The sequence below is a fragment of the Rhineura floridana genome, chromosome 3 (genome assembly GCF_030035675.1).
Source record: "Rhineura floridana isolate rRhiFlo1 chromosome 3, rRhiFlo1.hap2, whole genome shotgun sequence".
In the NCBI taxonomy this organism is placed as follows: Eukaryota; Metazoa; Chordata; class Lepidosauria; order Squamata; family Rhineuridae; genus Rhineura; species Rhineura floridana.
In genome coordinates this window covers 40,810,969-40,838,686 of record NC_084482.1, presented here as the reverse complement: position 1 = coordinate 40,838,686, position 27,718 = coordinate 40,810,969, and the positions used below count along the sequence as shown (strand labels likewise).

At 43.2% G+C, this 27,718-nt stretch overlaps 1 protein-coding gene across 1 annotated transcript in view; it reads right to left on the bottom strand.

The window, feature by feature from the left end:
* The window catches only part of ERBB3 (erb-b2 receptor tyrosine kinase 3), a 94,092-nt gene extending 66,677 nt beyond the window's left edge, over positions 1-27,415 (bottom strand). Inside the window, exon 1 of the mRNA XM_061615500.1 lies at positions 26,918-27,415. Coding sequence (XP_061471484.1) covers positions 26,918-26,999 — 82 coding nt within the window. The 5' untranslated portion in view covers positions 27,000-27,415. The remainder of the gene's footprint in view (positions 1-26,917) is intronic.
* Between the last annotated feature and the right edge of the window lie 303 nt (positions 27,416-27,718).

The following is a 27,718-nucleotide window of genomic DNA, read 5'->3' as shown; positions in this document are numbered from 1 at the left end:
AAATGTGCCAGGTGGACCTCACTGGTGAGAGCATATCATAAATGGGGAAAAGGCCCTCTCCCATCCAGAGTGAAGCAAACACATCAGGAGGGTGGTACAGAAGCCACCTTATTAACATGTACTGTTAACTATTATGTATAACAACTGCATTTCCAAAATATCAGTTGTGCAGTGAGGACTGTGTTTCTTGCAGTTATAGGAAGAACTTGGGATAGTTGCTGCCCATCTGTAAGTTAAGATGCATTTGCTGTCTCAAAAACTGAAATTCAATAACCCTGAGATTTACAGTGATGTTAATTTCTGCCTGTAAATATTAAGTATTGTAGTCATGATGTGCCTTATATTGTTTTGTTGGAAATTAAAATAAACTAATCTGACACATGAAAATTGCCCTGCATATCTGTTGCCTCTTCTGTCTGTGTGTGCGTGCAAGTGTCATGTATGCTGTCTCTTACGTTTATCAAGCCATTACTAAACACAGGCTGGGATCCATAGAGCTACTTTAGGCACACCTTCTTCTTTTACCTTTAACACCAGATAGCCCCGCTCCGCAGCCCTGCTGTATCTCAAACTGCATTTGACACGCTTGTTAGTTTCAAAAGATGTTTGTTATGTGCCATGGAGAACTGCTGCTTGAGACTTAAGAGTTCAAAAGCTTTTTAGATTCATAGAATCAGCTGCATGTTTCTTTGCTTGCCAGAATATGCTATTTCCCCCAAAAAAGAGATTCACCATCCAGATACGTTGCTTGGAGTTAATATGGAATAAGTATAAGGCTTTTGTAAATAGTTAATATTTGTAGCTTCTACATTGGGGAAACAGTTAGGATTGCACCTATCAGACCCCTGAGATCCAGCATTTGAATCCCCATCTTTACAGGGGGCAACTGTTCATTCTGTGCCCTACGTGTTTCCAGAATAAAATAGCTAGGCATGCTGCCACCTGTGGCAGGCACCTTACCTTGCCTAACCATGGGCCCATGTAGTTCTCACGTCCAGAGCCTTTGCATATTGTGTGTGCATGTACTTGGGCTCCTATGCAGATGGGACCTTGAACAGGTGGAAGTTGGAGGCATCACTGATGGGTGCAGTCTAAATATCCCCATACACATACACTTGCACAAGTACAATTCATCAACCTTTGACCAACTGTAGGCTGAGAGTTATACTTCTGCAAGTATTAGAACTGATGGGCCTGGCAATTTATTGCCACAGAAATTTTGCTAATTATTCAACAGAGTTGGCTGATTATTGCAGTATCTAACAGTAGGCTAAATGAGTAAAATTTTGATCTGCGGTATATGGAAAAAGTCTGGACTCTGTAGATGGAAATCAGGGAAACAAGGATTCTTTTGTGCATGTTATGCATCGTCTGCCCTGTATTATCTGTGTGATGTTTCCTTCAATCAATCAGTTAACATTGTACATCTATTCTGGTCATTTAAGCCATCTTGGACCCAAATCAGGAAACCACTATAGACATTATAGCCTCAAGCACATGCATTGGCAGAGTACAGAATTTGGTTGGGAGAGTGTACTTTATTTGTCCAGACAGAAAACTGCCGGAATTTTTTCAGATAATTTTTAATAAAAGGTTTGTGGATGTTATGAGCTACAGAAACCTATAAAGAAAATTATTATGATGGGGAAACTTTCCCTGTTGAATTTCTGCTTGCTGTTGTCAAAGACACAAGAGCCCTAGTGAAAGAAACAGAGCAACCCCAGCTTAAAGCATACCTTATAATGTAGCCAGCTGAACGCACACACATTATCTGATAATGCTGAAATGTGTGATTGGTAAACAATACTTAAATAACATCTTCTACAAAACTTTGGCAGTCTACAAACTTTGACAGACCACTTCTGAAGTGTTTGTGAAATTTGCAAAGTGGAATACAAATTTCAAACTTGACTTCACAACAGTACATTCCAAAAATCTTATGCATGTGTCTTTTACCTCTTAATGTTTTTAACTTGGCAGTCTCATATAGAGATAAAAGGTGCAAACCCTTCAAACAAGCCTTAGCTTGTAATTAATTTTTTTAGAAAAAGGTCACACTGAGAGCCAAACAAAGATAAGGAATAAACCCAGTATTTAACTTAACTCCATTATGATCACCTCAAGGCTTGGAAACATAAGGGAGGATCCAAACGTTATTTTTAACCTGCCACAGTAACATTTTACAAAACTTGAATTGCAGCTTCTGTTTCTGACCAATCCAATGGAAACTGGCAGGAGGTTTTCAACAAATTCATCAAAGCCAAAGTAGGAAACTTCTGGGGAACGTGCCAAAACTTCAAGGACCTGTCATTCCACAAAAGGGCTTGTTGTGAAGCTCACAGAGCTGCATGTCACTTTCATGGTCCATCCTGCACTGTGAAATCAATTTCCCTAACAAATCTCAGTAGTCTAGGGAGGGTCAAACTACATTTAAATCTATGTTTTGGAGGCCAAATTATATGCCATCCTATGATTCAAGACTTAATAGCAGTAATTGATGTCTCACAGGGCACTGCATCTCATTGTTTTCTAATGCAACCCTATGCACATTTACTCAAAAATTTAGTCCCGGTACATGTTTTTGGTATTACATCCTTAGTGCCCTTAATCCCTAGTTTCCACACTTACTTACATCTGTAGGCTGATTTTAATGCAATTTAAATGGCGGGAAATGTGAAAAGTCTGGAATTCAAAATCCATGTTTGGAGGAAAGATCTGTAAACAGGAGCATGCAGGAGCAATCCAGTTATTATTTATTATGGATGTAGCACCATCAGTGTGCCCTGCACACTTTATAAAGAGGACAGACCCCTGCCCCAAGGAGCTTACATTCTGCACAGGGGGAGACAAATATGCTTTTATTTCAGTTACACATGCTAACAACACAGTCCTATTGCATGTCTGCTTAGAAACAAGTCCCACTACATTCAGTGGGATATACCCACACATATAATCCATGCATTGTATTACAGATTTAAATTCAACTACAGTATGGTATGGGCAGAAAATTGGGGTGGTGATGTGACCTGTGGCCCTGCAGATGCTGTTGAACTTTTGTTCACATTAGCCCCAGTAAACATGGCCAGGAATGGTCAGGAACGATCATCATCCAACACAACTGGATGGCCATAGGTTCCCCACCCTTATTCTGCGATGCTGTGTAAAGGGCTTCACAGAAAAGGTGGGGTTTGAGGAAGGATTTGAAGGAAACAAGAGGTGACATCATACAGATATTTTGGGTGTTGGAAGTGGGGCAAGAGCAACTCCTGTTTTGTTCTTTTGTCCATGCTCCATAAGGGAGATAGAGCTAGGGTCCTCCAGATGGACAGGCTTGTTTACCTTTTTACCTGTGATGCTCTGACTGACTTCCTTCTGTCGCTAGACTGTGACATCTTTAGGGAAGCTTACCTGCCCCTCCTCCTTCTGCCCTTGCCACTTCCCATGGGGCTAACTCCTGCACCTGGGCGTTGCGCCTCCAACTTAGTTAGTTAGAACTAGGTATGCCTTTTCTATCTACTATGTATTTCTATAAATAAAGTAGCTTTTCTTATTTTACTAAGTCTCAGTGATGCTGATGCAGGGTAAAAGCCTGCTTTCTTAGGTAAATGCACACACATGCTGGCACACTCGCATTTCAGCATCTGCTGTTACTCTGCTGCTGTGGTGTTGCTTTAATGGAAATTAAGCACACAAATACACACAGCACAACACTGGGAAGCAAGTCCGGCATTAGGAGAATATAAGAACATAGGAAGCAACGAGTCCGACCATTGGTCCATGTAGCTCAGTATTGTCTACACTAACTGACAATGGCTCTCCAGGATTTCAGACAAGGAATCTCTCCAATTCTACCTGGAGGTGCTACAGATTGAACCAGGGACCTTCTGCAAAAGCAGATGCTCTGCCACTGAGCTACAGCCCTTCCCCAAAGGTTTATGAAAAGGCAGGAACTTCTGGCCCTCCAGAAATTGTTGGACTACCACTCCATTGTTTTTGCTGCCCAATTCCTTCTTCACACTGACAATCTGAGACCCAACAGAAGCCAGCATAGATTCTATATATGGCTAGATTCTGATATAGGGTTGCATATTTCATGATAATGTTCCTGGGCCCCATGCGGTCTGGAACCTAGACCTTATTGCACATGTAATTCAGACATGTAGCAAGTGACTCATTAAATATCCGATAATATCAGAAGCACCTGGAGGGAATTACAACATATCAGTACAAATGGATTTTACAATTGTCAGGCTTGCGAAAATATTGGGAGACGTAAATTGCGTGGTCTACCATTTTATTACCCTGCAAAAAAAAGTTTTATTTTCCTTTTATTTCCAGTGTTAGGAAAGTTAATTGCTTCATTTTGAATGTTGTAGTCCAAATGTTCAAGATTAATTTCCACCACCATTGCAACCTAATCTCCACTCTCATTTTGTGGACAAAATGTTAGTGTTTTGCCATATCGCCTTCTTCACATTTAATGGTCCCCATCAGCTTCCATTTAGAAGGACTGAAACATTCAAAAGGTGGAAAAAACAAATGTTTGGACTTAGAATGCAGACTTTCCCACAGTGTGGAAGAGATCCAGCTGAGGGCAGAAAGTCCACAGGATTAAGTCATTAGCATAGTAAAATGTCTATAGTCATCAACATCTCAATGACTCAACCATTTGTTCTTAACAGTCCACAGAAGCAGATGACTATAAAGGCAACTATTTCTCACTCTTTAAAAAAGACTTCCATTAATATGGAAATAAGAAGAGGTGTAGCAGCAAGCATTAACACAACTAAACCATCCATGTTCAGAGGGAAAACATAACAGATATACCACCATTACTCTATGGGATCCCTGTAATTAAGCCAAAATCACATCCAAAATCACATCTGACTCAGTATAAGGCAGCTTCCCCTACCTGTGCACATAGAAAGAAATGTGCATTTAAAAGACTGAGATAAATCCACAATTTGGCAGCTATCTTCCTGACTGAAGATAGTCAGCTATCTTCCTGACTGAATTTAATGGGGTGGTTAAGAGGTGTTATGGGTTAATTCATCTTTATTAATTCTGAGTTAGTGCCCTTATTTATTGATTACATTTATAACCCACCTCTCCTCTGAGGAGTTCAAGGTGGCATATATGGTTCTCCTCCCTCTCCATTTTATCTTCACAACAACCCTGTGAGGTAGGGTAAGGCTGAGAGACTGTGATTGCCCAAGATCACCCAAAAGGCTTCATGGCTGAGTGGGGATTTGAACTCTGGTCTCCCAGGTCCTAGTCCAACACTCTGACCACAGACCACACTGGCTTTAGACAGAATATTTGTAAAGTAGCAGGTATATAGTCTCTGCTTATATAAATAAATTTCTACCTGTGCCATCCAGAAGACTCAGGATGGATGGCAGTCATAAAACAAACACAAAAATGTTTAGTTAAAATGTTATTTTTAAGCTTCTGCTACAATAATCTTTAAAGTGCCACCCAACTCCTTGTTGTTGTTTTTGGTGCAACAGATTAATACAACTACCGTCTTTGGAAGCAATGCTTTGGGGGCCAAACCTTCTAAACTTCAGGCATTATTTAATTTAATCATGATGGAAACTTGCTACATTCGTTTCAAAAGGACTCAGCCACTGCACTTTGCTGCCTGATCAAGGAGTTAACGTGTTGCATGCTCTGTAACTTTTCATAATTGCTCTGTTGACTCCAGTGGTCAATTTATTTAATCCACTTCATAAAATATTGACATCGGAAATCAACCACAAAGCTGCAGTCAGTTAGATGGTGAATATTGACAACAGAAAGAGAGGGAGAGAGAGAGAGAGAGAGAGAGGGAGAGAGAGAGAATGAGAGAGAAGGGGGGGAACTTTCCTAATGCTATACTGTTCAGGTTTAATTGCACATTTTCTAGTCACTTTGTTCACATTTCAAGTGTGCAACACGCACATATGTTCATCCCAATAATTCTTATTCCTTCCCCTCTGCCTCTACTTAACAACTAGTAAATAGGGTTGTGTACACACCATACATCTAAAATACATAACTTCCCCCTCCATCGCCACCCAAAGAATCCTGGGAACTGTAATTTACCACTACTCACAGAGCTACAATTCCCAGCACTCTTAATACGCTAAAGTTCACAGGATTCTTGGGAAGGGAGCTGTGATTTAAATGTATGGTGTGTATGCAGCCTGGGACTGAACATGTGGAACGTTTCAAAAAGGATAGATTTCTATTGATCAGCTGTTTGGAAGTAGGGACAGGGAGCTGGATTCAGTCCTGTTCTCCTTTTCCTGCCTAACAGCTCACCGGTGCAATTTTAACCTCTCTAATTTAGCTCCAAGTGCACTCTTTTGGAACCACCGTTGCTGCCACTACTACCGGGTATTTGTGTTTGTGTGTGTGTTGTTTTGTTCAAAGGGGCAGTGTGTATACATTGGCACTGGTACACCCAGAAACTGCCAAGGTACTCCAAGTGAAAACTTAGAAGAATGACAGAGGTTAGAATTAAATTGACAGGAATGAAATCTAGCACTCCTAAGTGGTAAGTAAAACAGAAAGGCAGAGTTATACACCATCACTAATCACTTCAAAAACCATATCTCTGCCCAGGTGAGACAATAGGGCTATAGTTAGTTGATACCTGAAAATACTGTGCTGCAATGATTTTAAAACAGGGATTAATTTAACAGCTTTCAGAAATGCAGAATAGGAAAAACAACAAGAATGTAACAGGAATAAATGTTGTCTGGGTTCTTAGGAATAAAAAAATGAGACAAATTTGGAGAAAAATATGAATACAGAAGCAACCAGCCTTGGATCAGCAATGGTCACTTAGTTCAGTTCCTGATCTACAAATCGGGAATTCACAAGCAGGGCTGCATGTATCATGCTCTTCCATGAGCAGATAGTGCAAGCATCGAACTTGTTGTCAGGTTTGGAATTCCTGGGAGTCTCATTTCTGGATGAAAAGAAAGAGAAAAGCACCAGCAAACAGTATCTTTTGCCTGTGAAAATACATAGACAATTCCTAGTGAAATCTCAGATACAGGTACTGCATCAGGGGCTGGACAGTTGCCAATGACTGGCATTCTCAGGAGGGCTTATCACCTACCAACCAAAATGCCAGCTATGGCCATCAGGGCCTTGGGCCTCTCTCCACCCTAGAGCCCAAATGGCTGTGTCTGGCACCCAACATTAAAACTTCCCCACAATGCCTTTAGAGGGATGTTGTGTTAGGACTCTAGAAAGACCCTTTATGTAGACTGAGAGCTCACAGGTGTTGCAGGGGCATTAAAATGGTGAGTGCGAGCAGCAACTCTTCCAGCCAGACTGGAGTGTGTATATGTGTGTGTGCACACGTGCACTTATGCATGCTGCTGTATCTGGATGCCAACCCCAAAGTACAAGGAGGGCACTGATACCACCACTGAAGGGCCCATTTGAGGGGTGCCAAGAGCCTTGCCGATCTTGTCACTGAGTCTGTTCAGATACCAGAAGGGCATTGCCAGGACTTCCAAGGACTAAGAAGGAATGCTTCAGTGCTTTCCATACTTACCACTTCTCATGGTGAGAAATTATGCAAAATGAACAGGACACAACATGACGGGAAAGTGACACTTGCTTCATTTAAATGATGTATTCAGTTTCCAGAACTCGTCGTTTTTGAGCATGACCACAATTTGCCCATACCCTGAGAACATCTTTGGAAGTTTTACATCAGAGCCCCCCTACCATCTGAGGCAAGGTGGAAAGCAGGTGGGGGGCGGGAGGTAAGGGCCTTTTTGGTGGTAGTGTCCTGACTGAGGAATGTTCTCTCCAGGAAGACTCACTTGGACTACCGCTAGGCAAGGCAAAAACCTTACTTCCCCAGGCCTTAATCTCCCAATTTTATCTGTCCTGTTTTGTGCTCTCTTTCAATTTAACTGTTGTTTTATTATGTATTACAACTTTTGTATTCTATTGTTTGACTTGTAAACAGCCCTGACAGTATACTTATTGAAGGGCAGCCTATACATTCTTAAGAGAGAGAAAAATGAAATGGACTGCCTTCAAGTCGATTCCAATTTATGGCAACCCTATGACTAGGGTTTTCATGGTAAGCGTTATTCAGAGGGAGTTTACCATTGCCTTCCTCTGAGGCTAAGAGGCAGTGACTGGCCCAAGGTCACCCAGTGAGTTTCATGGCTGTGTGGGGATTTGAACCCTAGTCTCCCGGGTTCTAGTGGAGCACCTTAGCCATTAAACCACACTGGCTCTCTTCTTAAGAGAAAGGAACAGCACAAAGAGTTACAACCTGCCTCTCACAAGATTGTGAGGATAAACACTCTCCATATGTTTTCAACAAAATATTGGAGGAGAAAGAATCACTATCCTGGATGGTCTCTTTCCATTCTAGCAAAAATAGTGTCCTTAACCAACAGCGCTCTGGCCCACTGTTGCTCCCCACTAGCAACCTAGAGCGACTTTTATTTCCTAGCCGTCTGTTAAGAATGGAGAGAATCTTGTTGAAAGGCTCTGGTGTCCAAGGATGAACAGTAGTTCAAGTTGTCATATATTATCAGATGGAAGCTATCAGGTCTTTTTGCCATGGGGTTGCAAAGGCATGTATGGAATATGGCTGATATCTATGGCATGTGGCACTGATAGGCCTGCCTGGGCGGGGGCAGGAGGGGGGAGAGAGAGAGAATAATTGCAGCTGACTAGGAAGGCTTGTCCTTTATAAAGGTGGACAAGGGCGCATGTCTTGGGGGAGCAGGAGGGAAGGACAAAAGCAACAGGAAATATTACAAGATGTCTGAGATTTGAACGTTTCAGCTGTAAAGTCAATCAGATCAGTAGGATGGAATTGCATACTCCCCACACACACACCAGTTTTCCTTTGGGAAAACTTGATGCATGGGTTTTGTTAATGCTAAGTGTCTTGACTGACTGCCTTGTTTGGCACTGAGAAGGCACTCTCTCGCTCTCTCAGACAGATCAGATCTGCCATCGACAGCAAGCTGTGCTATGTATGGTTGCTGGTGTTGGTGACAGAACTTTCTCCTGGGGTTGTCACCCACCCCTGAGCACTTGAGGATCCAAGCCATAGCAGGCAGAACTTGGAGGGATTGAGTAGGCCAGAGCCAGAAAGTTATGAATTCAGTAGCTTTTCACACCCAAATACTGGCAACCTGACAGATTGCGGTTTTACTGGTCATCCCATTAAAACACTGAGTGGCTGGCAACCCTGCCCATTCCTCTAGTACGTGCAACTTGTCTCGTTTGAGCCAGCTGGAGATATTTACACACTCACCACACATCTTTTCACTATTCTAGATACTGTAGGTTGAACTGTGCCCACCAACCATTCCCTTGACACCATTCCTGACTGTGCCCCACAATGCCCAATTCCAGCTGAACTTGAGGATGGGCATGGGAGCAGGTGCAGACCTTGCAGGACATATGCAGATCAGCACTCATTAAAGAAAGCAGCACCAAAGTAACTAGAAATCCTTAGTGCAAACCATTATGTAGGGCTTTAATGACGAGACAAGCTGAGTGTGGGCAAAGTGACTTGAACGGAGCAGGGGTGAGGGATGGAAAACCAATGAGCTCTTGATCCCAGGGACAAGATATTTTAGGGGAATAGAGTAGATGCTCCCATTTTGCACAGGCCTCAAAGAAAACACACATTTGACAGCCGTCTGTTTCAAGAAACTAAATTTTCTTAGTGAAGAAAATAAAAAACTCAGGCAAAACCACCACCACCCCAGGGCTATGTGTTCTCCACATCTTTCTCACACAGATATTGGCAAGCTAGGCAGAACTCAGCATCCTAAGAATCTCCATTTTTATTCTGAAGGGGAAAATGCTCAGGTTTCTAGTCCTTAAAGCTGCAAAGATATATAGAATGCATGAGAGGGCATGTGGGATAGTGGCTAGGGCTTTGACCAAGAAAACCAAGGTTCCCGCCCAAACTTAGCCAAGAAATGCACTGGGTGACCTTGGGCGGGCCAGTCAATCTCTCCCAGTCTAAGTTACCTCACAGGGTGGCTGCCAGCATGAAATAGGAGGAGGGGGAGAACCATGTTTGCCACCCTGAGCTTGTTGGAGGAAAGGCAGGATGTAGCTGTGACAAAATTAACAAAATGCAGGGAAAGTCAAATCTTAAATTCTTAGAAGGAAAAGGAGCAAACAAGCTGGCTGTGGGGCAGGGCTTTCACGGGTTTTTGTTTCTCCCCGTGATTGGCAGAGGCAAAAGAAAATGGTGCTGTGAAACCCGCCCTCTTCTGATCCTCTCTAGATTCCCCTCCCCGCTTCCCTCCCACAGAAGGAAGGTGCGTCCCTCTTCTCTCATCGCCAAGGGATCAAGCGAGCTGTCTCCCTTTCCCACAGCCTGCCCTGTGCTGCCAGAGAAGGCTGGCGGTGGGTGTATAGCGAAGGGGGCAGGCGTTTTTGAGTCGCAGGCTGCCCCAGGGTCCCGACCCAGAGCCCCCTCCAATTAAATGGCTGTCATGGCTACACAATGGGGAGCCTTTATGCCCTTGCATGGAAAAGGCGTTGGGCTGGCTTTCATTCCGCGGCTGCAGCCCATTAGGGGCCTTTCTATACTGCCGGCTTGTCAGAGCAGTGACTAGCTTGAAACAAAAGAGCTACAGAGACAGAAAGAGCCATGTCCCAAGATTTAAAAAAGGGGAGGAGGGGGAAAGAGAGAAAGAAATACATGTTCTCAGCAGGGGAAGGCTGCTCCCCCCAAACTTACCCCTCTTGCGAAGGAGAAGAAGCTACAAAGAAGGCAGACAGGGCCTGAGTAGACACCATACCTTTAAAACACATTCAAAGCACATTCCCGCCTCCCCTCCCCCCCAAGAATCCTGAGAACTGTAGTTTGTTAAGGGTGCTGGGAATTCTATCTCTGTGAGAGGTAATCTACTTTGGATAGCGGGAGGGGAGGAGGGAACGGGCTTTAAAGGTATGGTGCTTATGCAGCTAGTGGCTTAGGGGGCAAAGAACACAAATCTCAGCTCTTCCAGGTAAAATGCTATTTTTACTTAAGAAAGTGGCACTCAATATATACTGTATATCCAAATACAATAATAATTTTTTTAAAAAATTAAAAAATACATCAATTTCATACCCAGTTGCTTTAGCATCCTACCTGAGAGAAAAAAGGGGCACTGGAGGCCCCTGCAGTACCTAGCTAGGCATATCCAAGAAAGGACTAGTAGTCAAGTTTGAACCTATGCCACAGTTCTATGATTGTGCCCTGCAGAATTCAGCATCTTCAGAATTCCTGCTTTCATTATAGAAAATAAGATCTAACCTCTGAAAGCAGCAGAAAGACTTCAACATGAATAGGTAATACCTCGTTAAATCTCAGAAGACAGAGGGGGACCTGGACAAGTTTTAGCACCTTGCATAGCTCTATACCCCTCCCAACAACAAGCAGAAGCAGTAAATTCTACAGGCTAAATATACAAATATATACAACTATACAGTAATTTATCCAGGTAACAGAGTTCACGGACCAGGATTTGCATTGACACACTCTATCTGCTAGTAGTGGTAGAGAGCATTGATACGTGTTTGCATATAAAACAGGAAATTCGGTTTAAAAAGATTTATATCGGTCATACTTGTTTCTTTTTCTTTTCAAGGCACACCTGCAGCTCTGTTAAACATTTCCTACTTTCTCAACTGGCCCTTAGCACTTTCTGGATAAATCCCACCAAGTCCAAGTCCACATCAGAAGCAATATATATGCATTCATTTGCCGAGCTGGTATTTGCCACATGAAACCAAGCACTACACCATCCACATTCCTTCACGCCCAGCAACACACATACACAATGCTTGCTGCTGGCTACACAGCGGCTGCTTCGGCCCGTTTCCATTTTTGGGTTTGCTGCCCAGCATTTTATCTCTCCCCTTCTGGGAAACGTCCTTGTCTTTGTCCCTCTGTCTTCCCCCCCACCCAACCACCATAGTTCCATCCACCACCACTTTATTATAAAATTAAAAGGTGAGATAGAAAAATAACTCAGAGATAACAAAACGAGGCTGTCAAGTTTGGCTAAGCCATGACTAAAAAGCCAGCAGAAAGAGCAGGGGGAAGTATTTGCTGAGAAAAAGAAGCAAGGAAGTTGAATTCATTCGAATTACCACAAGGAGTTGTGAAGGTTCCCCCCTCTTATTGCTAATAACTTCCCAGTGAAAGGGTCTGTTCGACCATGAAGGTGCAGAACCCCCACAATCAGGGGAGGCATTTCAGTGGATGGGGTGAGCAACTGCACCTCCTCCCCACTTTCAAAATGAGGTATGAAACAGTAAACATGACAAATGCTCTTAAAATACATTGCTTTTTGTTTATTTGTTTGCAATTTGAGCTTGAATATATCTAAGAGAAGGCCTTGCTATTTGAATCTCGACATCCACACTAACATTTATTTTACCTCTCCCTGCCCCTCCTCCACCAATCTCACCACTGAACCCTGAAATGGCACCCCTGGCCCTTCCACAACCGGCACTGGGAACTGATAAAAGAATTTACTCATCCACACCATATATGTAAGGCACATGGCTTCCCCCAAAGAATCCTGGGAACTGTTGTTTGTTAAGGGTGCTGGGAATTGTAGCTCTGTGAGGGGTCAATTACAGTTCCCAAGATTCCTTGGAGGAAGACATGTGCTTGAAAATGTATGGTATGGATGTGATGATAGAAGTGGCGCTCAGGTTCAGTTCTGTAAAGTTCTTCTAAAAAAGTGAGTGTTAACAGTCCTTTCAGACTCTTATCAGTGATGCCATCAAGGCAAGACTTTGGAACAGATATCCAGGGTCCCCACTCAGCAGCATAAGCGGAGGGGGGGGGAGGCAAATGCAGCAGGGCTGGCTTCCCACATTTTGAACTAAGTTAAGTCATACATATTGCCATCTAAAGACAAGGTGTGTGTGTGCTCTCATAAGGCCATTAAGTCCAGAGTCCAAAATGACCTAACTTGCATCAGTGACTCTTAGGAGCATTCCTGAGTGACTTTGACAAAGAGTGGAAAGGTATGAAGACTGTGCTCGGAGGGAATCATCTGCTTCAAAAGGGAAAGGAGGAAAGAAGCTGACAGCTCTGGAGCAGTTGGGAGAAACAGTCAGCGGTGGGAGAAAGATAGCAGGAAGGGTAATACCTCTCCACAAAGGGATCTGATCTCTGATCCTTCTCTGCATTCTTCTGTTTATAAATACTTCTATCTTCACTGCTGCCCTTCTGGAACTACAGCTCAGAGCCCTAAACAAGTACAAACCTGAGTTGTGCATTTCCAGTCTAGAAAGATGGTCCAAAAAACATCTCGCATACAACATTCAGTATACAACAATCTGTGTGTGTTCCTCGTCTCTCCCCATTGCTTTTTCCTCTTGTGTTGTGTCTATCAGACTGTGGGCGCAGGGACAATCTCATTTTAGGGATTTTTTAAATGATTATTATTCAAAGTAATAATAGCCCACTGTTCTTCTTACACACTGCATGCTTGTGGTTTGTGTAGGCTGAGTTCACAGCTCAAGAATAATCAGAGTGAATTAAAACCAGGAGGAAGTTGGCTTCTTTAGAAAGATGGAGAACACAGTCCCCAATTTTGCTAAATCCCAGCTACTTCCCATCTTAAAAAGCTACAGCTCAGGTTTCTGTAAATCATTAGCTGCCAATTGTGTACTCATACCTGGCTCTTGGCCATTTCCAATTGACACGGAACCTTGTCAGCTCCATCTACCCTTTCGGTTCCTAGTGCCAACTGGGGTTATGCCATTGTGACATCAGAGGGAAGAAAGACCATCACCACCCTTATTTGTGTGGATAATATGCATGTTACTGTTCCTGTGTACAGAGAAATCATGTTGGTTGGGTGAACCAGGGCACCAGCCAGGTATATGAGGGGTGATATTATTATTTATTGAATTTATATCCCGCCCTTCCTTCTGAAGGAACCCAGGGCAGCAAATATAAACAAAACCATTTAACAAAAAGAAGAAACATTTTCAGTGAGTGAAACTTTTTTTATACATAAAGTCTCATATATGCAGTTAACAGGGCTTAATAGATCCATTGAACTTAGAAAGCCACAGTTCAGATCTTGCTTCAAATCATAAATTCTCTAGTGGCTTGCCTTTCTCTTAGACCCAATCACTTCCTCCATATGCAATATGCAGATAATTGGTCTCAACTACGTTACAGGGTTGTTGTACAGATGACTAGATAATGTACATCAAGAGCTTTGAACACTCGAAAAGAGCTATATAAATGCTACATAGTAGTACTATCTGTCCTGACACCCTGTTGTCTTCCAGGAAGAATTCAAAGCTCACAATGACTTAATTTGGATGTAATACTAAACCACAGTTTAGCGTTACAAGAACAAACCCCAATGAACCTAAGGCTCATACTTTCCAATCCTCCCCTCTCTTCTGGTGCAACCATGAGGAGGAGATTGAAAGCTGCTGCTTCTGTTTTGGGCTAGCTGCAGTTTAAGTGAATTGTCTGAACCATAAACTATGGTTATTCCATTCTTAACTGTAGTCAGTTGAAGCAAAACAGCCTCACAAAGTAAGTTTTGAAGCTGGCTTGTTTCAACAAGCCATAGTTAATATTATCTACAGTTTGTCTAGGTTTAGATAACACAGCAAGCTAAAAGCTTCTGATCTCCTCACATCCGTACTGGAAGACAAAAGGAGAGGGGAAAGTGTGCGAGCCTGAGATATGAAAACATGGCTTAGCATATATCCAAACAAAGCCACTTACTTGAGGTAGGAAGGCTAAGGCCATTTCTGCAGGTGGCACTAACAATAACTTTCAGTCTCTAATGCATCACTTCTGGACACAGTTAATGCAGCATATGCTGCCTTGGGCATCTACTGGGAGGAAGGGTGCGATATAAATTTATTCTCATCATTATCAATAATAATAATAATACATTTTTTAAAAATTAAAAAATCAGATGTGAGGTTTGGTCAATGTGGCCCTTTCATTCAATCAATCCACAGATGTGGGAAAATCAACACTTTTAGAATAATTTGAAGAAAACACCTTAAGAAGATTGCTGCCGCCTCTCCTATGTCCCATTAGAATCTCCCCAGAGACCAGCCCCTGTGTGGCAAGTTAGATTAGTAAGGCCACATAGTGAGCTGTTTGCCCCATGACAGTGGAACCCTCCACCTCTTAAGTCTTGCTACAACCTATGCCTTACTGGAAATGGCCTGAACATGAAGCTTTTCTCAGCGTGAAATTAGTGGAAGGAGTAACTTTACCTGCTGCATTTCTGACTGTCAAACTGATGTTCAAAGCAAAAGGTGCAGGCCAGTAAAAAAGGGGGGGAGGCAATCCTACTTTCCTGGCACATGCATGATAATAAAACTCTTGGATTTGATTGGTTATCTCAGACTGATCTCCCATTGGGTGAGATGCTGCACGCAATGGGATAAGAATGGCCAGTTTAATCTGTGGCCCTCCAGATGTTTCTGGACTATAACAACCATCATTCCTAACCATTGGCCTTATTGGTAAGGGCTGACAGGAGCTGGAGTCCAACAGTATCTGGAGGGCTACAGGCTCTCCATCTCCGCTTACAGTTTTTTCCATACTGACAAACAAAGAAAGGAGCGTCCATAAGCTGCCAGGTGGCAATTTAGAATTTCCTCCTGTACTGTTGAATGTGACAGTCAGCTGGGAGATAAGGCAAGCAGTTTTTTCTAAGACCAACTGCAGCAAGGAGGGTTCCATATAATCACATACGTTGTAGGACATTCAGTTTCACTGGGGCTTTGATAAAACTGTTTTGGAAATTATGAACTTGTGGCACAGATGTATAACAAACAAAAGAAAGTGAAACCAAGGTGATGCCTCAGAATAAACCTGTAACATCCCCAAACAAGAGTCCTCCTAAATTGCCTTCTAAGCATTATTATTTGGTGAGAGAGAGAGTGCCACAGCAATTGTCGGGCTCATATGAAGGAGAGCAGAGTTCAAATTGCCACGAAGCTCACTAGATGACTTTGGGTCAGTCACACTCCTACAATCTACCTATACCTCGCAGGGTTGTTATGAGGATTCAAAAAGGGGGTATGTCACCCTCCATTCCTTATAAAAACTGTAGGATGCAACCCCAACAGTTGACTGATGGAATCTGTCATGTCTTAAGCCAGTCCTGAACTTACACAATATTCCAAGGGAGTATATACACTACAAAATTCCCTCTAGCAGAGTTTTATTTGTGCCTCCCCTGCTATAGCTGGGTTCCAAATGAGTATCCTCTGTCAAGAGGAGGCGTAAGAATGTAGAAGGCAGACTCTGACAGGCATTTTTTAAAGAGGGGGCAATGTCAAAGTTGAACAGCCTAAAATTAGCGCAGGCAGCTGCACTTGAGGGCACAGGTGCTCCTGTGGTGCATTCCCTCTCTGCCCGCTTCTTCCTCCTCCCCCATCTTAGCAAAGTAAGAGGGAAGTAACAATCATTTTGCCCCTCCAGGGTTTCCCTGCCATTAGGGGTCATTTCAGCTGACTGGAAAATATTATATATAGATCAATACACACATACATGATTTCATCTCTTTTGATCTAACTAGTGCACCTTCATTTAATCAAATAATGTTTAGCTGACCACCTTGTTAAAGGGTTTACTGGATCAAAATAAACACTACTAGATTAAAATAAAAATAGAAAAGTCAGTCTTTGTTCACTTAAAAAAACCCGCTCCCATAGACACCAAAACCTATGTCCTCCTGTCCCAAGATTGCTTGGTGACGACTCCATGGGCCTTCCTAATGCCTGTCCGTCACTCCCATTTTAACCATGGGGGCCATCCGTCTTGTTTTTCTCTTGCGCAGTTGACTCAGTCCTCTGTTTGTAAAGACGCCCTGTGCCAATCTAGCAGGAGGACACACCCCAACTGTGGGTGGAGGCCATGGCCATTATATTTTTCAACACCCCTTGTTTTGGAGACAATCCCTCAAGCAGATCACCCCTCCGATACACCCACCCTCTTGTTTTGCTGTTGGTTTGAGTTGCTTCATGGCTGGGCAGCCACCCTTCCTGTCCATGCACACACCTGGTTTTTAGCTTGTAGCTATTTACTCAACAAGCACTACCTGTTATGAAAGTCCCCCCCTCCTTTGGAGTGATTCAGATGGGAGGGACAATCCTGCCCAGCCCTTGCCATGCAAATCTCTGACAGCCTGAGCTGTACATAGATGGGAGAGATTAGGGCACCACATGGAAATGGATGCCTGCAGAGCCTGTTGGAAGAACAGTAGAGAGTGCAGAAAATAGCTCCTCCAAGGAGGAGACCCAGAACTACAGTTTCTGTGCCAGGTGGGTGTCAACATCCCAGAATATGTGAAGCAGAACATCAGTGCATTTGCATGAGCATCTCTAGCTAACCCACAATTACCCGCAATCACCCCAACCCACAATTAGGGCTGAAATGCACATTTAAACAGTGAGGGAGTTTTCTACTATATCACATTGGCTATAGACCCTACCAAAATTATCTGCAATTCCATGAGCCATCTAGAGCATTTATGAGTCAATTTCCAAACTTGCAGAGTGCCTGTTTTAAAACTGATCGTGCACCTTCCTTCCAAGGACCTCATAATGTGGCACAAGTGGATCTACATCCCCCCCCCCGCTTTCATCCTCAACAATTCTATGAGGTAGGTTAGCCTGAGAGAGAGAGAGAGAGAGAGAGAGAGAGAGAGAGACTGGCCCGAGGTTACCCAGTGAGTTTTGTGGCTGTGTGGGGCTTTGTATCTGAATCTCCCTAACTCTAATCCAGCATTCTAGCCTTGCAATTATCGTGCAAAATGAAGAGGGAATCATATTTGTACATCCTGAGCTCCTTGGAGAAAAGGTGGTGTGTGCGCTTAAGGATGTGATTAATTGTCTTCAATATCAGCCAAGGTTCTTCCATGTCATGTTCCAGCTGTTGATGAAGCCAGGAGCTAGTCTACTATATCTGTGGTGGTCTGAGTCCTTTGTTCTTTTTTTATTTTAATGACTAGAAACCCTGTGGTCCTTCAGTGAACTTTACAAAAAATAAAGGGAGAGTTCATAGGGTTCCTGAAGAATACATAAGTACTCAGTGTTGACTGATCCCGAATATGCCTTGTTGCTTACAAACATAAGAAGTGCCTTGTTGGAGGAAGCAGATCAAGTTCCAGCATTCTTTGCTTTGCAAGAAGCCCAGAGAACAGCAAAACACTAGGTGGTCCACCATAATTAGCTGGTGGTCCACAATCCACCATCTGTCCACCCTTGCTTTGGCATGCTTTGGCAGAGACCCTTTACCTGTGCATTTGCAAGATGGCTGGAAGGGGTGCACAAAGTCTTTGAGCATGTACAAAGTACCTTCCCTCTCCAGGAAGTGACCACAACCAGCTTTTTCACATCTAGCACTGAAATATGGTTCTGGAGCAAGACCACAGATGACAATCTGTGGTGGATTCCCTGCACATCCATGCTTTAATTCAAATAAGGGCAAAACGCTACGGTTTATGAATTCATTCCATTGGTCTAACATGTTGATTTTCTAAATTAAAACCGTTGAGCAAGAGGCTTAAGAAATTTGGTATTTTTCACTTATCGAACAAGAAGGGAAGGTCCAGCAACAAAGACTTCTTTTATCTCAGAGCGGGAGGCAGGGTCTGAACCAAGGGCTGGAAACTGGACAGATTTCAACCAGAAATAAATATATCAGAGAAATAGGCTCCATTGTTAGGCCACTGCCTTGTTATCATTTGCATCTCAGCCCCACGGATCCTTATCCCTCTGACAATACTGGCTTTGCTTCTTCCAGTCACAATCATACACCTTACGCAAAGGACATGCACGCATAAAAGCCTGAAATCAGCTTCCCACACACACAAATAGTAGTTTCTCTTTCATATGGCTTTTTAAGAAATTGCTAGATTTTTGTGTGGCAATCTGGAGCACTGTCAGGCATGGGCAACCTATGTTCCTCCAGATTATGTTGGATTCCCATTGTCCCTGACCATCAGCCATGCTGGCTGCAACTGGTGATGAGAGGGAGCTGCAGCTGAGGGTTCCCCCATCCCTGATCTTGATAATAAAAGCCAATGCAGCTTTGTGGGTAGAATGTTGAGTTTGGATGCAAGAATCTGGGACTCAAAGCCCTGCTCAGCTAGGAAGTTCACTGGCTCATGTCACTGCCTCTTAGCCAAACCTACCTCACAGTGTTGTTGTGAAGTTACAATTAAATTGCTCCATGGGAGCCACTGCAGTCTTGGAGAAATATGACAAATAAATCATGGATTTGGTGCAGCTCTAAGAATTTTACCCTCCCTTCCCTTCTGATGTACGTCCTGATTCATTTGCTCATCACATTATCTGGAGGAGCCGGGTGCTCTGCAGGCACTTTGGCAGAAGCATCTCGTTTCCTCTGGCACCCTCTCTGTTGAATCCTGGCATCCAAAGTTCATTGCGGGTTAATCTTCAGGGAGCCAGTTTGTGGCTAATGCTGCATGAAGGCAGGGTGGACCTGGACTGAGGATTTTCTGTTCCCTCCAAACCCCAAGATACAGTTATTTTGTTTGTAGCCTAGAAAAATCCATGTAGAGGTGTAGTAGTTGTTTTAAGCCTATCAACAGAGCAGAGAATTGGCTAGGAACTGGAAAGTTTACAGTCTTTTTAATCTAAAAAAAAAAAAATCCTGCATATATGAATCAAACACCCCTTCTGAAAGGGAGCCGCCTTGGAGGAAATGAAGAGAGTATACGTGATGGTGAGCACTGTAGTGTGTGCTATGATACTGATATGAGAAAAGCATTAGGACCAGTGGATATACAGGTGTTGGAGAGATGGTATGACAGTGCTTGTGATGAGCAAGATGGATTTCCTCTTGCCAACTTAAAGCCTTCGGATCAAGACAGGATGCTCTTGTAGAAGGGTGCCCTTGTACAATACAGTAGGGCCCCACTTTTCGGTAGCCCACTTTTTGGCGTTCCGCTAATACTGCAGTTTTCAATTAGAGTAATTAGAGTAAGGCCCCACTCCTACGGCGCTTGTTCCACTTTTACAGCGTTTTTCGGGCATTGGGCACCATTTTATTGATGTAGTTCCGCTTTTTGGTGGGGGTCTAGAATGTAACCCGCCATATGAGTGGGGCCCTACTGTATTAGGTTAAAGGAATTCCCTTCAGTTGACATCAAGATGAAGGCTATACTAGGCGATTACATAGGTTGCTGTATAACAGGTGTAGCCAATGTGGTACCCTCCAGATGTTGTAGACTACAACTCCCATCAGCTTCAGCCAGCATTGGCCAGTAGGCAAGGATGATGGGAGTTGTAGTCCAAAATATCTGGAGGGTACCACATTGACTTCCTTGGCTCTATACTCTTATGCAACACATCCAATATAAGGTCACGCTCTGTATTTGGAATTGGATCTCTCTTGGTGTTTAATGCAGAGCTTGGAAAAGTTACTTTTTTGAACTACAACTCCCATCAGCCCAATCCAGTGGCCATGCTGGCTGGGGCTGATGGGAGTTGTAGTTCAAAAAAGTAACTTTTCCAAGCTCTGTCCTAAATGTTAGAGATAGCACAGCTCACACCTTTCCCATGCTGTCAGGGACACCTTTCCCAGATGTGTGTGGCATGGTTGTGCTCATTTGAGGGAGGGGAAGAGACACTCCATACCTGCTCAAAATTTTACTTTCTTGATTGTTTCATTTCATTTTCTCAGGCTAAGCCTCAGCAGCACCAAATTCAAATCAAGTTCTCTGTCACACAAGGATCCTGCGGAAGCATTGCCTTTAGAATTATAATGGTTAAATCAGAGCCTACAGATCCAGCCCTTTTAAAAGTTTGGGGCCCTTCCCATGTCTTTCAACCCTTGAAAAGAGCCAGGAAAGGTCTGTGCAGGTGCATTCACACAAACACACTTTTCACATGGAAGAAAAATGCAAAAATGGAACGCTTTCTATCAGAGGTTGGTTTTAAGGCCAGCTTATGTCTGGGAGAGAGGAAAAAAACATGACCCAAGGACTCTTAAGGAGGAAATCATTTCCTCCCAATCTAACTTAGTCAGGTGTGTCTTAAAGTAAGGATCTCTACAGAGAGGAAGTCTTTCCCTCTAGTTTATCTGATGGACACTGTTTGTTTTCTCTCCATTGACAATGGCTACAGCATACAAAAGGAAAGCAATTAGCAGAGGTCAAGAATGTTGATGCAAAACTGGTTTCAAGCAACTGGGAAAACCTGGTCTCTATTAACCTAGGGAGGAGAGCAAGAGAGAGCTCATTAGCAAATGCTCTTTATGAAAACATAAACAAGGTTCACAACACTTGGACTTCCTACTGCTGTGCACCAAGACCAACTCCTTAACCTAAGGAGAAAACAAAGATTGTTTCCGCCAGTAAGGGGATATTAAGTTACAGAAAAGACAATGGGATCCCCATTTTCGGTCCAGCTGGGAACACAGGCAGCTGCTTTATACCGAGTCAGACCATTGGTCCATCCAGCTCAATACTGTCTATACTAACAAGCAGCAGCTCTCTGGGGTTTCAGGTAGGGTCTCTCCCAACCCTACCTGGAGATAGGGATGGAAAGCTCTGCCAATTTCATTTCTCTCAGGTTCTCATGTTCCCAATCTTAATTTCAGTTCTCCACATTTCTGCAGCAATTTGCGATTTTTAAAAAATCCTCATGAAAATTCTCCAGCATTTCAGTGCAAATTTCTCCTAAATAAACACATATTTTTGTATGCAGCTTTGACTGATGTACACATTTCCCAGCAATTTCTCCTAACAGATTGCCTTTTTGTATTTTATTTTCATGAATATATTCATTTTTATGCACACTTTCCCCTAAAACATGCATGGATGTAAGCGCTATTTGGCTAGAGGGCTGCATCGCAAAACATAGATACGTGCAGATTTCAAAGGGTGTTTCTGTTCTCCTGCTGTTTAAGAATCTGCAAATTTGATAGCACTGGCTTTAAATTCAAACTGAATCAAAATACTCCCCCATCTAACTGGAGATGCTGGGGATTAGACCTGGATCATTCCACATGCAAAGCAGATGTTCTACCACTGAGCAACAGAAGGGACCGCAGAGGTGCTTCATTGTGACAAGTTTCATTGTGTCTTTTTGTATTAATCACTACCTTCAACCAGGTAACAGCTCTGAGGGTTCAGAGTGTGTCACAGTTGTCTCGGTGCTGGTAGCAGAAAAGCTTGCAAAATGTAATCTCTCTGTAAAGTCAAAACCAGAGCTTGGAAAAGTTACTTTTTTGAACTACAACTCCCATCAGCCCAATCCAGTGGCCATGCTGGCTGGGGCTGATGGGAGTTGTAGTTCAAAAAAAGTAACTTTTCCAAGCTCTGGCAAACAACACACTGGATGATGACCTATGTACAGGATCTGATCTCACAGACAGGTGATCAGTTCTGGTGAATAGGGGCAGTATGCAAGTGCCTTGCAGCTTCCTGCGAAGTACAACAGGCTGAATACACATCAGCAGAAATGCTGCATAAAACTATTCTATGTCATTTGTGCCAATGCAAACATTCCAGCCTCAAGAGATGAGAAAGATTGTTGCTACAAGGACAGTTTGGCAAAAAGGGGGTGTTATAATGGCTATGCATAGGTGTTCTGAAATTCATGGACAGCAGGCGAGCCAAGTGACCCTACCTAGCTCACGTATCCTTGCAAGCGTCTTGCAGAAACACTCTCACAGAACAAAACAGATGAAGTTGGTGAACTGATAGAAACCAAGTTCTGCAAGTCCATAACAAGCAAAGTAATTGACGCAATGACCACAGTGATTGGCCCACTTGTTTTGCAGGCCACTTAACCAATCCTCTTGTCTGTAACACCACATGACTCCAGCCAAGGAGCGCCAACAAAAGCTTGCGATTGAATGGACTATTGTAGCATAAAGGCAGATTATTTGATTATTATTTTTCAATACATAGATTGGTTGCTTTCGGCTAAACAGAGTCTCACAGCAACGTACAACAACAAAAAACCCCAAAGATATTGCTGCCATGTTAATTAACATGAAACAACAGTGCTACTCAGGCTTTGACTCTGTATCCAGAGTCTAAGAGAGAAGGACATCTATAATTGTTTCTCCCCACCACCACTAAAAGAGAAATAATAGTTGTTTGTTAGTGTTTATTTTACAACATTTGGCCAAGGAAATGCTGTGCAAAAAAATCCAAAGTACTACAGTGCCTAACTGGAGAGGTTAACCTTTTGAACAGCATTGATTTAAGGAACCTCTCAGTTTTCCCCAGTCTGTTAGCTTAAGAAGCCACAAAACAAGATAGGGCAGTGGACTTAGCCAGCCCGTTTCAAATCAAAACCTTTTCTCCCTTTGTAGTGTTTAATCTTCACACTTGGAACCTCCCTGCCCAAGGAATGGACTGAATCTGACAGAGTGGGAGAATATACCACTGGTAGGAATGAATAAGTCTCCGCTTTCTTCCCCACTGGCCAGTTCATCAATGGAAGGTAGAAAGGTAGGTCTCCCGCCCCTTAAGTAGAATTTCACCAGACAGTAGAAGTCTCCCCTCCATTAATTATAACATGAGAAGAGGAGACCTGCTGGATCAGTCCAAAGGCCTATCTAGTCCAGCACACTCTTTCCCACAGTGGCCAGCCAGATGCCTCTAGGTAGCCCACAAGTAGGACATTTATTATTATTATTATTATTATTACTCAATTTATATCCCGCCCTTCCTCCCAGCAGGAGCCCATAAACACATTAGCACAATAGCCCCTCTCCATGTGTGTTCTCCAGCAATTCAGGGGCATTCTGCATGTGCAGAGTGCATTTCCCTCTTCACTGCATAGCCATCGATACCCTTCCCCACCATGGTCTTAATCCCCTTTTGAAGCCATCTGAGTTGGTGGCCATCACCACATCTTGTGGTGGCAAATGCCATCATTTAACAATGTGCCACTTCTGCGTGAAGAAGGACTTGATTTTATCTCCCCTGAATCTCCTCAACATTTAGTTGAATTGGATGATCCCAGGTTCTAATATTATATAGAAGGCAGAGAAAATCATGCATCAGTAGCAATACGTAACGTAACACTTCTTTCTGTGTACTGAACAAGAAGACCCCACAGAATTCTCCACTCAGATTCCCCTTCATCACATCCCCAGAATATCGAGGCAAGCTGAGCATTTCCAATAGAGGATACTCTGAAATATTATGGTGATAACTTATGGGGTCAGAATTTGTGTAAACATAACACACTGGAGATTATGTAGAAGGACATTGGTTACTTCATTGGATTTTCTACTCACAATCACCTTTAGTTAAAGTGTTGAGAGCCTATCTTCCCCCCCATTCTTGCCATATAGGTGGAGTCAGGATTCTAATCTATATCAGTGACTGGAATGTCACATACACAGTCTCACACCCTCATTAATAATTAGTCTGGAGCAGCTGCCACTCCCTAATGCAGTCACAATAACTACAATGGAATAGAATCCCCTATTGAACCCCATAAACCTGTTTTGAAAGGGCAGGATAAATCCACTCCTTTGCCACATTTTCAGCCACCAACAGGGCAGGGTTATTAAAAGGCATTAGGAGATGGCAACTGATCAACATTAACAGCACCATCCTAACCATGTCTACTCCGACTCAGTCATATAAATTCAGTGGGACATACTCCCAGGTATGTAGGGTTAAGATTGCAGTCTAAACGATCTTGAGTATGTGCCCTGGATAGGGAACCAAGAGGTGGAAGTTATTCTGACCCAAATCATATTCCCTCCCCTAAAAAAAGTTGAAATGGACATGGACTGCCTTCAAGTTGATTCTGACTTATGGCGACCCTGTGTTTTAATGATAAGCAGTATTCAGAGATGGTTTACCATTGCCTTCCTCTGAGGCTGAGAGGCAGTGAGGTCACCCAGTGAGCTTCATGACTGTGTGGGGATTCAAACCCTGGTCTCCCAGGTTGTAATCCAGCACTCTTACAACCACTACACTAAAAAAAATTAAAATTGCTTTTTTAAATTGTGTTTTTAAATTTGTATATTTGTTTTTAATGTTTTTAATTGTTGTAAACCACCCAGAGAGCTTCAGCTATGGGGCGGTATACAAATGCAATAAATAAATAAATAAAAAGAGTTTTATGTTCATATGCTAACTTTCCAAGCAAGTGTAGGTGTATCCTCCTAAGATCTGAGGTTGATACTCCCCCTCTCCAGAAGGGGTTCTGTATTCTTAAGAGCTATATGACAGACAGAAAATCAACAGGTGTAGCTGTTTTATTTTATTTTATTTTTAACAGCATGAAGATTTGTTTAGTGGGGAGCCATGACCAGTTCTGGCTGAAATGTCTTTTCAACTACATGTTGGATACACATGTTAAATTAGCTGCGTAAATTCAGTGTTTGGGGTACACATACGAAGGTGTAGGCTTTCTCCTTAAAAACCAGGGTCTCAGGGGGTGTTAGACCTCTTACTTTTTTGGGAGCAGGATCCCAGCAGGGGCCCTATGTCGCCAGCATCCTATGAGCCAAACAGTATGAAAGGGGAGTGTGTTAGTCACTAAGAAGAGTCTTCTAACATGATTCCTTGTCCAATCAGAGTGAAAGGAAATGAGTCAGCTACTGAGAAGACTCTTCTCAGTAGCTAACACTCTCCCCTTTGATGCTTATTGGCTGCTAGGAATGTCTATTGTTGTGGGAGAAGGCATTAACAAGGATCTCATTCTCAACCTAGCAGCAAAATAGGGGTGGTAATGGCTATAACTATCGTACAGAGACCCTGCACTTCCGAATTTGCCACTATGCTACTGTTAACAACGTCATGTGTGGAGTGGCCTTCAGATAAGAGAACAGCAGTTGTGGCTCGGAATAAAGTTTTGGGGATGAACTGCGTAAGAAAAGTGACATTCCCAGATAAGTGTGTATAGGATTGCAGCCTAATACAGTAAGATTTCCCCCCCCCCCCCACAAAAACACTTAACTTCAACAAAGAAAAACCCAGAAAGAGCTGAATTTTACCTGGAAATCACACCCTCTGACCCATATCTCTGGTAAGCCTCAAATCCCAGTTATATAAGGGTGGGCTATGGAGTGAAGAGGGATATGCACTCTGCACATGCTCTAAGGCACTGATTTATTAACATTACTTCACATGTGCCAGGGTTTAAGTTTTAAACAAGTCCAAGCTTTTGTTTGGGGGAAAAGGGTGGGATATAAATAAGTAAATAAAATAAATAAATGTGTAAATAGGGATCAATTAAAATGTTTGGAGGACTGAAGCCTGGCTCAGATCAAATCCTGGTTCTGTCATTTCGAGGAGCACCCTAAAATACCCCCCCGTCCTCTCCAGGGTTGATCCAAAACCCAACCCTTTTCAGGCAGAGAATCGTTCAACTGACGAAGCAGGCGAAACAACATTTTACAGATTCCATAAAGTTTGTCTTGAAGTTTCTGCCCTCCCTGTGTCGTTTTGGAGACACACACGCCTTTCCTTCCAACCGCACAATCAGCGAGCCAGAATCACACTCCTCAAACACGTACAAATTGCGAAAACGAACGATAAATGTGTACTGCACTCTCCCTTTAAAGGGGGGGAGAGAGGAGGCACACACAAACAGGTTTTGCCGCTCAGTAGTGGCGGCTGCACAGGTTCAAAGGCGTCGCTCCATGAGGCGAAACTATTACACGATTCCCCTCCCCACAGCGGACACAACGAGAGAAAGATAATCAAACACCACGGCTCTGATTTCAAGGAAAAGGGGAAAACAATATAATCGTGATATAAACACACCCGCAGTTTAAGGTCCTGTTTGGGGCTAAACAGGCCCTCAATTGTGTTATTGTAAGGGGCAGTTTTCTCCCCGTGATTCCGCTCACAACAGCTGAAAGACAGATGAAACCTTTAGACTCACGGTTGGATCAGTCATTTACCTGCTTGAGAAGCTGCAGACTGTAGGCTCCACAGAAGGAAAACCAGCCAAGGCAAAAAAACTCGATTCCGGTTACTCTTCATTGTCGAAAGATCTTATTTATTTTATGTCCGTTTGGGCTTTTTTTCCCCCGCCCACCACCGCTACCACTTTCTCCTGGCATGCGGCGGCGTGTTTCAAGCTATGGCATTCTGCATTCGGGATGGAGAAGAGGGCGATAGGAAAAGCCACTTGATCCCCAAAGTGAAGGCGTTCTGTTTTTTGAGGTACTCCACCAGCCTCTCGCTCTCTGGCTCAGCGGGTGTTTAGTTGGTCGCCTTCCTCGTCCTCTCTTTCGCCCTCCAATATGGCAAGTTCTCCTCCCGAGCCAAGAGATCGCCGGCTGTGGCGCTTTGATCAGTTTCACTTACACACAACAACTCACAAATTACACACACTTCATTCAAGGGGAAGCTTAGCTCGCACCTCATTGGTTGGGGCTGTGCCCCGCTCTGACCAATCAGAGAACACCGAACTAGCTCCCCGACAGGAATGAAGAGCGGAGATTTGTATATATATATATATTAGGAGGGAAGGCGAGAGAGACAGACGGGATAGGTAGAAACTGGCCCCCCGCCCGCGTTCCCATCCTCATCATCAAGAGTTCTATGCATGGGTGTCCCATGCTGTTTGTTTTGTAATCAATGGATCCGACTGGAAAACTTTAGAAATTACAGACTTGACAGATCCTGCCATATTTATTTAAATAATCCATTCTCTAACTCTGTTAAGCAGGGACTTGCAAACAACTCTGGTCACTAAA